At 41.7% G+C, this 10,813-nt stretch overlaps 1 protein-coding gene across 1 annotated transcript; it reads right to left on the bottom strand.

Moving 5' to 3' along the window:
- Positions 1 to 7,014: 7,014 nt before the first annotated feature.
- Positions 7,015 to 10,412, bottom strand: TEX12 (testis expressed 12). Its single transcript, XM_035127324.3, has 5 exons — positions 10,278 to 10,412; positions 8,299 to 8,364; positions 8,046 to 8,157; positions 7,898 to 7,949; positions 7,015 to 7,367 (listed from the first exon to the last, which is right to left on the bottom strand). Exons 1-5 carry the CDS (start codon positions 10,368 to 10,370, stop codon positions 7,202 to 7,204), a joined length of 489 nt encoding a protein of 162 aa, XP_034983215.2. The 5' UTR covers positions 10,371 to 10,412; the 3' UTR covers positions 7,015 to 7,201.
- Between the last annotated feature and the right edge of the window lie 401 nt (positions 10,413 to 10,813).

The raw sequence follows: 10,813 nt of genomic DNA, 5'->3' as shown, positions 1-10,813 counted from the left end.
CAGTAGCGCCCAATTTAGGATGGTGTGGGTGGATCCCTTGTACAGGGTGCCAGGGGGCAATAATAATAATAATAATAATAATAATAATAATAATAATAATAATAATAATAAATACAGTGGTACCTCGGGTTAAGAACTTAATTCGTTCTGGAGGTGTGTTCTTAACTTCAAACTGTTCTTAACCTGAGGTACCACTTTAGCTAATGGGGCATCCCACTGCCTCCACGCCACCACCGCACAATTTCTGTTCTCATCCTGAAGCAAAGTTCTTAACCTGAGGTACTATTTCTGGGTTAGCGGAGTCTGTAACCTGAAGCGTCTGTAACCTGGAGCGTCTGTAACCTGAGGTAACACTGTATATGATACAGGGGCACACCAATTTTTGTCCTTGCTCAGGGTGCCATACTGTATTACCAAAGCCCACCCCCGAACCCAGCAAAGCATTGCTTGCTTGTAGCTCATACAGAAGCCTCAGTGTTCCTGCCCCCAGCTCTCTTTCCAAATCCTGGTAGACCCCACACAAACATCAATATTAATTAGACTGATTGAATCATTAGTGTGTGACAGGCAGCAATAGTGGCAGCAGATCCCTCTCCCAGCAACCTCATATCCATTTCATGGAGCTCAGAGTGAGCCAGTCTGAGTGGATTCAAAGCTGGCAAAACCCTTTTATCTCTTCTGTCCTCCCTCAAGCACTGCATACTGTCACACTGAAACAGCCAAGTTCAGCCAGAATTTAGGAGAAGCTCTGTCCCTTGCCTATTCTTTCTCAGAGAATTGTGAGGAGATGATATCATCAGAATAGGTTATATCATCACAGGGAGCATATTGCTTTGTCAGGCACTCTGGACAGAACAATGGCGTTCAAGTAATAGCTCTTATCTTTTTGGTCATAATGAAGAACCCCATGAGAGAAGTAGTAGTGGCTGGTGCCATTGGAAGTGGTACGGCAGAAGGTAAAGAGCCCAACAGTTGATGGATCCAGCACTAATGATTTGCAGAGCCATCTAATTCTAGAATAATAATAATAATAATAATAATAATAATAATAATAATAATAATTTATTATTTATACCCCGCCCATTTGGCTGGGCTTCCCCTGCCACTCTGGGCGGCTTCCAACAAACATTAAAATACATCAAATATCACAGATTAAAAACTTCCCTAAACAGGGCTGCTGTAGTGCAAGAGGGATTCTGGAAAAAGCTTAACTTTGGGTCCCTGTTCTGTTCAGCTTGGGGAGAGAAGCCAAGGTTGGGTTATACGGAGCGGGAGTGGTGGCAGCCTCCTTGGGTTCCTGTTTGCCAAAATATATAGTTGGTCACCTCTGTGTTCTCTAAGTCTGTCAGGAGTGGGGAAGTTGATGATTACAGAGGGGTCTCTTATCACTACAGCTGCCTTTAGGTATTTTCTAAATGTCAGGTAGTTGTTTATCTTTCTGACCTCTGATGGGAGGGTGTTCCACAGGGCGGGTGCCACTACCGAGAAGGCCCTCTGCCTGGTTCCCTGTAGCTTTGCTTCTCGCAGTGAGGGAACCGCCAGAAGGCCCTCGGTGCTGGACCTCAGTGTCCGGGCAGAACGATGGGGGTGGAGACGCTTCTTCAGGTATACTGGACCGAGGCCATTTAGGGCTTTAAAGGTCAGCACCAACACTTTGAATTGTGCTCGGAAACGTACTGGGAGCCAATGTAGGTCTTTCAAGACCGGTGTTATGTGGTCTTGGCAGCCGCTCCCAGTCACCAGCCTAGCTGCCGCATTCTGGATTAGTTGTAGTTTCCGGGTCACCTTCAATGGTAGCCCCACATAGAGCACATTGCAGTAATCTAAGCGAGAGATAACCAGAGCATGCACCACTCTGGGTGAGGCAGTCCGCAGGCAGGTAAGGTCTCAGCCTGCGTACCAGATGGAGCTGATAGACAGCTGTTTTGTCTCCATTCTCTTTGCTGAGTCCTATAAGGGCAAGATTGGCATGAAGGAGGAGAGCTGGCAAGTAGTGCCATCCGGTGGCCTATAACAGGCATGACCAACAGGTAGATCGGTAGATCACAGGACGTCTGTACGTAGTAGATCATTGGCTTCCCCCAAAGAAGCTCAACAACTATGGCTCCCCTAAAAAAAGCTCAACATTTTTGCAGCCCATCAAAATGGCACTTTCCTCCTCCCTAAAAAAAGCTCAACAACTTTACCTGAACCCCAAAAAGGGGTTAGACCACTGCAAGTTTTTAACTCTGTGAGTAGATCGCAGTCTCTTGGGAGTTGGCCACCCCTGGCCTATAAGAAGGCAGGCCAGTGGGGGTTAGCTTCAGACAATGGTCAGTGCCCCATTCTTCCTATTGGGCCTAACTGGTTGGCATTAACACAGGGACAAATTCAAATTACCCTCCCCCCAAAAAACCCCACCCCAATGAAGTTTAATGCATGATGACCATTAAGAACCAAGTCAACAGACTATAAAGATTTTTTAAAAAAATGTATAATAAAGAAACCATCTCAATCTTCTGCAAGGGCCACTTTATCTGTTTTAATTAGCTGGTGAGGGTTGTAGCTTTAAACAATAAAATGCCAGGGATGCTTAGACATGCCAGATCAAAAGACAAAAATGGAAAGACAAAAAAGGAGGGTAGGGTTGTGCATAAGCTGAATCACAGAGAAAATATTTCCAATAGATATGGGAAGGACTTGTTGAGACGGTGTTTGTGCCCACATATACACAATATTGACTTCAGAAGTCTTCACAAGCATTTGGGCATCTCTGAAAGATTGCATATACACTCAGTATTTGGGCACTCTCATCCTCTTAATCAGGCCATCAGTGAACTGAGATGAGTCACAGACAAAAGGTGGAGCTTGTTGTTGTTGTTTAGTCGTGTCCGACTCTTCATGACCCCATGGACCATAGCACGCCAGTTCTATTGGGGGCCGTGTCATATGACTGCTTGGACCATAAGCAACCTTTAGGGATAATGGGAATTGTGGTTTAGCATCTTCTGGAGGGCCACAGGTTCATCAACCATGGTCTAAAGAGTAGTGATGGGGCTACTCTCTTAAATGTCTTAAACTACCTAACTGCATCACGAAGGATCCGGAATAGAGTGTTTTCAATAGTCATAGCTTGGTTGTAGAAAGTCTGTCCCTGAAGAGACCCATCAAAGGTCAATGCTGTGGAACTTCTCAGGATCAGTGCAGACCCTTTTGATCAAGTATAAGCCAAATGTCTGTTCTATTGAATGAATATTTAATTGTTACAGGTAGGTAGCCGTGTTGGTCTGAGTCGAAGCAAAATAAAAAAATTCCTTCAGTAGCACCTTAAAGACCAACTAAGTTTTTATTTTGGTATGAGCTTTCGTGTGCATGCACACTTCTTCAGATACACTGGAAACGGAAGTGTCAGACCCTTATATATATATACAGAGGGTGGGTGGTGGGTGGTGGGGAATGGGTGATGGGCTGATGGGAGTGGTAAACCTGTGGATTGCTGTTAACGGCTGCTGGTGGCTGCAATTAGTCCTGGGGGAAAAAACAAGGGCTGAGGTGCTAAAGGAAGCTTGATCATGCATAATGAGATAAGAATCCGATGTCTCTATTCATCCCAGAGAATCTCTGTTCTACAGACAGAGAATCTCACCTAAGAGATCTACAGCAAACCTTTTTAGAACTAAAATATCCACCTGATGAAGTTAAACAACAGATCAACAGAGCCAGACTGATACCTAGAGAGAACTGATACCTAGAGAGAACCTGCTGCAAGACAGACCCAAAAAAGAAAATAACAGAACACCACTAGTCATCACATACAGCTCCCAAGTTAAAACAGTACAACACATCATCAGAGATCTACAGCCTCTCCTGGACAATGACAGCTCCCTTTCTCAAGCTCTGGGAGGAAGACCTTTCATTGCCTACAGACAGCCACCCAATCTTAAACAACTCCTCACCCACAATAATACAACCACCAGACTTAACATGGACACTGCTACCAGAGCCTGCAATAAACCCAGATGCCAACTTTGCTGCCACATACACCCGGACAACATCATTACTGGCACCAACAACATCCAACATACCATCTCAGGACTATTCAATTGCTCATCTTCTAACATTGTGTATGCCATCAAATGCCAACAGTGCCCTTCAGCTCTCTATATTGGACAAACAGGTCAAACCCTACGCCAAAGGATAAATGGACATAAATCTGACATCAGGAACCATAAGACAGAGAAACCAGTAGAAGAACACTTCAATCTCCCAGGACATTCTATACAAGATCTCAAAGCAGCTGTTTTATTACAGAGAAATTTCAGGAACAGACTGGAAAGAGAAGTTGCTGAATTGGAACTAATTACCAAGCTTAAAACCATGGAGCCACCTGGGATGAATAGAGACATCGGATTCTTATCTCATAATAATAAAAACTTAGTTGGTCTTTAAGGTGCTACTGAAGGAATTTTTTTATTTGTTAGTACATGTTAGATGTGGACCTTCCCAGTTCATGTCCAAGATTTGCTGTTCTGTGTCCCTACTTGGAAGTGCACAAGTTCCTTGATTCAATACTGTCTTTGACCTGTGTTGGGAGGGAATCATAGAATCATAGGGTTGGAAGAGACCACAAGGGCCATCCAGTCCAACCCCCTGCCAAGCAGGAAACACCATCAAAGCATTCTTGACATATGGCTGTCAAGCCTCTGCTTAAAGACCTCCAAAGAAGGAGACTCCACCACACTCCTTGGTAGCAAATTCCACTGCCGAACAGCTCTTACTGTCAGGAAGTTCTTCCTAATGTTTAGGTGGAATCTTCTTTCTTGTAGTTTGAATCCATTGCTCCGTGTCCGCTTCTCTGGAGCAGCAGAAAACAATCTTTCTCCCTCCTCTATATGACATCCTTTTATATATTTGAACATGGCTATCATATCACCCCTTAACCGTCTCTTCTCCAGGCTAAACATACCCAGCTCCCTAAGCCGTTCCTCATAAGGCATCGTTTTCAGGCCTTTGACCATTTTGTGTGCCCTCTTCTGGACACGTTCCAGCTTGTCTGTATCCTTCTTGAACTGTGGTGCCCAGAACTGGACACAGTACTCCAGGTGAGGTCTGACCAGAGCAGAATACAGTGGTACTATTACTTCCCTTGATCTAGATGCTATACTCCTATTGATGCAGCCCAGAATTGCATTGGCTTTTTTAGCTGCTGTATCACACTGTTGACTCATGTCAAGTTTGTGGTCTACCAAGACTCCTAGATCCTTTTCACGTGTACTGCTCTCAAGCCAGGTGTCTCCCATCCTGTATTTGTGCCTTTCATTTTTTTTTTTTTTGCCCAAGTGTAGTACTTTACATTTCTCCTTGTTAAAATTCATCTTGTTTGCTTTGGCCCAGTTGTCTAATCTGTTAAGGTCATTTTGAAGTGTGATCCTGTCCTCTGGGGAATTAGCCACCCCTCCCAATTTGGTACACTGACGGGCATCAGCTTTCAGGATCTCAGACAGGGGATATTCCCAGCCCAACCTGAAGATGCCTGGGATTGCACCTGGGACCCTCTTTTAGCAGAGCAGATGCTCTAACCACTGAGCTACGACCCTTCCCCTAAAAATGAATGATCAACAGGAATATGTGTAAACACCGCACAAGGAAATTAGGAGGAATGTTCATTGTCATATAACTGCCTGTCAATGGATTCAAATGAATGCTCAACAGATACCATAGAGTCTAACCTCTGCATAAGCTTGTGCAAGTAAATTGAGATGAGTGCTGAATAAACAAGTCTTATCTGGAGGAGCCCCTATTAGTTTGTGTTCCTGCTGCTACTGCTGCTGGGCCTGAGTTCCCAGCACTGCCCCTCTCCACATCAACACCTCTCTTGAAAATAATGAAAAAAGGAAATGGTTCTTTTGTTTCCTCTTGACTTTGCATGACTAACTCAGCATGCAGTGATGACTTTGGGGGTTACAATGAAGGGTCAAGCCATACTTGATCAAACAGCAGGACTGACATGACAGCAGGACAGAAGGGAAGACACCTCCTTGTTAACAACCCAGAGCTAATGAACCTTTTTCTCATTGCCTAAATGGGCATAAATAAATATACATACCCTGCAGAGGAGGGGGGCAGGGGGAACACTGGTTTTGATAAAAAGGAGTCCCAAAAGAGCATCATGCCCCAATGAAGGGAGTGGTGACTATCCCAGATGGGACCAGAAGGTCCTGCCCCCACAGCTGCCCATTCTTAACCATGCCATTGACATGGAAATGAGGACAAATTGATGGGAGACATTTCCATTGTAATGGATCTGTGGCAGGCAGGCCCACCCACCCAGCCAGCCACTGCCAGCATTATCCATCCTCCTGCTGCCTGGAGGAAATGCTTGCAATGGATCACAGCACCATGCCCTGGCTAATAAGATTAAACGGGCCATAAATAGTCCTTAATAGAGTGGAACAGCTCCCACATTCCCCTCCTTGTCCTGAGGCTCGCTTTACCTTTTTCAGAAAAAAACTTACAAAAGTGGCAGGATATCTGAACATAGCCTATAGTTCAGATACTATTAATTAATTAACCTGTCCTTCACCATAAAACCCCAGGGTGGATTACAGCAAAAATATATATGATAATACAACAAAACAAATAAAAAAATCCCATGTTTTCAGTCTGACTGGATTTTTCCTGCTACTTGAGACATAGCTGCCAAGTTATCCCTTTTTTTAAGGGATTTTCCCTTATGCTGAATAGGCTTCCTCGTGAGAAAAGGGAAAACTTGGCAGCTATGACTTGAGATTTGTTGTTCAGTGAAAATCTATTTAATAAGCATGTGAGTTAACAAATTGCAAACATTAAAAACAGTGTTGCTCATAATAAGTCCCCAGAGGAAAATATCCACACTGCCAATGCCACATACATTTGAATTTACAGAATTCATTGTGAGGAGCAATGCAGTTGCAGAAAGAGATATGAGTAAGTGATGTGTAGTAAGGGCTGGAGGTCATGAATGGAGGTCACAAAGAACAGACAGGTAGACATGCATGGCAGAGATTCTATCCTCATGACAGATATATTTTTACAGGCAGGGGAATCATAACTTGCACGAAGACAGTATACAATACAAGTATGTGCATCAAGCATCCAGATAGATAAAAGGGTATTTCAATTATACATTAGTGTTCAGCAGATACAGAACTCTAAACATGCAGCCCGTGCCTTTGAATAAAGATCATTTGCTAGATAATCTATTTTCACTTTGTAGAGGGCCCGTCATTGCAGCAAACCTGTGCTTTAGATTCTCCCATTTCAATCTCAAGTGATATTCTATAGAAGCAGCTTCTTTCAGAATCCCTCCAAGCTCCTCTACATATGAGGCATCCATTGCTGCTCTCTCACTTTATTTACAAAAAAAAATCTGTAGTTAACATAAAGCTACAAATTAACTTGAATTTTTACTGATGTATGCTGGTACCTACTCATTCTGCAAACATTTCTGCAATAATAATGCAAACATGCAACTGGAGCTATATATATATATATATATATATATCATTTTTAAGGTATAATTTTGTATTTAAAATATTCCTAACTCACAGAATAAATAATTGTAGACCCTGTATAAAATACAGTTACTTGTAATGTCAATATGTAGGGAGATCAGAACAAAATAATGATTTCAATTTCAAAGTAATTATATTATGAATGAGTGTCACTAACAGAGGATAGGTCTACACATAAAGCAAAGAGCAAATGTCAAACACTGAAGTTGTTCCAGATAAGGAACAATAGTTTGTTGGTTTAACTTTTTAATTAATAAAAATTACACAAATACCACTTTGAAATTATCAACAATTTAGCTGAATATTTGTTACACTAGCTGGATAAATGCTATAAATAAAATAAATTAATAAAACAGTATACTTGCCTTAAAATATGAACATATTTTGATAATAGAATATTTATTTCTTTGCTTGTATCTGTTAATATAAATATTTGTTTTAGTAAAAAGTAGATGTAAAGGTTAATTAAGTGATATTAATTAATAGGAGTTGATATAATTTTATATACGTCACCATTCAAAACTTTTTCTAGGGCTTCAGTTTTGAGAACTGCCTGGGAGCTTTCAGAAAGAGAAAAATCCATTTTCTCAAAAGAAGATATTTGTGGATTTTCTGAAGATTCATTCTGCCAACAGAAAACAAACAACGGAAAGCTGGAATAATCTTTCAGCCTTGCAGAACTGTGCACATACTTTTTCACACCACATTTATCACAATCATTTTACATTTAAAAAATAAAAATAGCTATTTAATGAATACTGCTCACCTTTTCTTCCGTTTTACGTTTTTTCCTATTTTCATCAGACTTTACTGGGTTACTTGTCATTGTTACCTGATAAAAAAAATGTAATGTCATATTTGAGAAACAGGTTTTTTTTCCTGTGAAGGTAGGCCTATTGCAAGATGTAACTGCAAAATAATATCACAGTGCTGTCCTTACTCTAAGAAAACTAGACAGAAACTTTAAACAACAGGGACAAAATAACTTGCATAGTGACCAGTCCCAAGGTCTGTATTCAGGCAACAATTTTTATTTTACATGAATGGCACTGTTCGCTCTCCGTGCTCCTCCCAGGACTGGAAAGGGGTTAGTTTAAGCTCTGGTTTGATAGTAAAACTGAATCATGAGAGGAAAATGAACCCCTCATCAACATGGATAAACGCGCGCTCTTCTCCTTATTAAATGTAAACATCCTCCAATAGAAACCATTTAACTTTTATCATCTTCATGCGAGCACACGCTCCCCTCTCCCCTCAGGTCAATGCACACCATGGGGAATTTTCCCGCATTTTCGCCTCCTCATCACCTCACAACTCCCTTAAATGTGGTGGTGGCGAAAGAGAGAAGAACTCTCCGCGGATCCCCTCTTCGGAGCATGCGCATTCCCTGCAGCGAGGGGACAGGGCTCAGCTACCCCTCCCTCCTCGAACTCTGTCTGGTGACCGTTAACGATCGGCTCGTGCTCAGGGAGTTTTGGCGGGAAGCGCGTGTCGTGTTTGCTCTCCTCAGCTCGGGAGAGAGAAGTCGAAGCAGAATAACGGTACAAATTGTTTTAAGAGAGTTTATTTTGTAGGCAGCAAGCCCGTTTGAGGTAGGCTTCCTGCATAGGAACTATGAAAAAAGTCGTGAGCCCCTCCCTCAGAGCCAACTCAGGTCTCCTAATGGAGATGACTAACTTCCAATTCTGTGAAGAATTTAGTGGGATGCAACCCCAAAACAGGTAGCCATGTCGACTCATTTGAGAAAAGAGAAGGCACAACAATAAAGTAATACTGAGGACCAACTTTTATCAGGACAACTTATGGATTATTTATCCTTCAGAGACTTTTGAAGGTGTAGATTCAGGTAGGTAGCCGTGTTGGTCTGACACAGTCGAAATATCTATATATATATATATAAATAAAAAAAATTGTCCAGTAGCACCTAAGAGACCAACTAAATTTGTTCTTGGCATAAGCTTTTGTGTGCATGCACACTTCAGATACAGTTGGTGTATTTAGCCAATATGAAGCTCCCAGTTTGGCTGTCATTTAAAAAGCACAGAAGCAACATGCTGTCCGTTTAATATGTTGCACCACATCAAACACACCAAACACCAATTTTTTCATAATTGCCACATACACAAAATTGCACACTGCTCCATATTCTTAATCAAGTATCACTCCTTGCAGATTCTGTTTTCATAATTACAAGAAGAACAAATTAGAATCAACTCATTCAAGGCAGACTAGTTATTTTTATTTACCACATTTATATCCCAGCTCTGCTCTCCTCCAAAGATAATCTCCCCCTCCCCAGTTTATGCTGTGAGGTGGGCTAAACTGAGATACAGTGACTGGCCCCAAATCGCTCAGTGAGTATCATGACCGAATGCAAATTTGAACCCTTGGCCACCCAGGTCCTAGTCTAACAAACTGCTACACCCTGCAAAACCCATTTGTGCTTACAAGTTTATTGTCAGTGCTGTAACAAGAACATGTGTTAATGGTGTAGAATTCATCATGTTTATGTATGCTTATTGTGTGGGGAATCTTATCTGTGTTACTAGATTTTGCAAACTGGGGATTCATGTGCCTTTTATTCCAGATTAATCCACACACATTGTGGAATGTTACTCAGCTTCTAAATCTTTCCAGAAACAAATGAATCAGAAGAAGAGGAAAATGCAGAAGACAGAAGTACTGTATAAGATAACATTACACTACAGGAGTATTTCTTAGTTATAAATGTTGCATAATAATTACTTTTTCCAGCCAGCAGGTGGCTTCTTCACTGAAAGTTCTGTGTACTGACACCTCAGTTGTTGAGTGATACCCTTGAGGTGACTGCAGCTCCATTTCCAGAAAATGAGTTAAGATAGATGCAAGACAGTTTGCAGAAACCTGTGAATGGAGAAATAAATCATGCATTAAACAATCAGAAAAGGTTTCATTCTGACACAGAGCTAGGACTGCCAGCTTCTGAAATGAAACATTTGGAGCCAATGCTCAATCCCAGGCATTTCAATCCACAACCTATTTTCAATGTCAGAATGCAGCTTCATGGGCAAGTAAAAAGCGTTATTGAGCAGGATCAGAGTGCACAGACTTTCCTGATCAAGGAATGTGACTACCAAGCAAGCAACAGCTCCATCACCACCCTTGAGAAATAAGCTACTTGTGAAAAATGAGATGCAGCTACTGGGTGAGTATTTTAAGGAATTTAGTTCTCAAGTTTAGGAATAATGAGAAAAGATTAAGGATGGAGGCATATGCTACAATCCTAAATCATGTTTATGTTG

This window comes from Zootoca vivipara, chromosome 1 (assembly GCF_965207765.1).
Source record: "Zootoca vivipara chromosome 1, rZooViv2.hap1.1, whole genome shotgun sequence".
Lineage (NCBI taxonomy): Eukaryota > Metazoa > Chordata > Lepidosauria > Squamata > Lacertidae > Zootoca > Zootoca vivipara.
Note: the sequence above shows the minus strand (reverse complement) of the source record. Positions and strands in the feature narration are given on the sequence as shown.

Bases quoted from the DNA above. Each gene is read 5' to 3' on its own strand.
- TEX12 (XM_035127324.3), bottom strand. From the start codon at position 10,370: ATGGAGCTGCAGTCACCTCAAGGGTATCACTCAACAACTGAGGTGTCA. The intron at 8,158-8,298 runs GTGAGCAGTATT...TTCTGTTGGCAG, and splicing joins AACGTAAAACGGAAGAAAAG to AATGAATCTTCAGAAAATCC. The intron at 7,950-8,045 runs GTGACGTATATA...TTATATTAACAG, and splicing joins CCTAGAAAAAGTTTTGAATG to ATACAAGCAAAGAAATAAAT.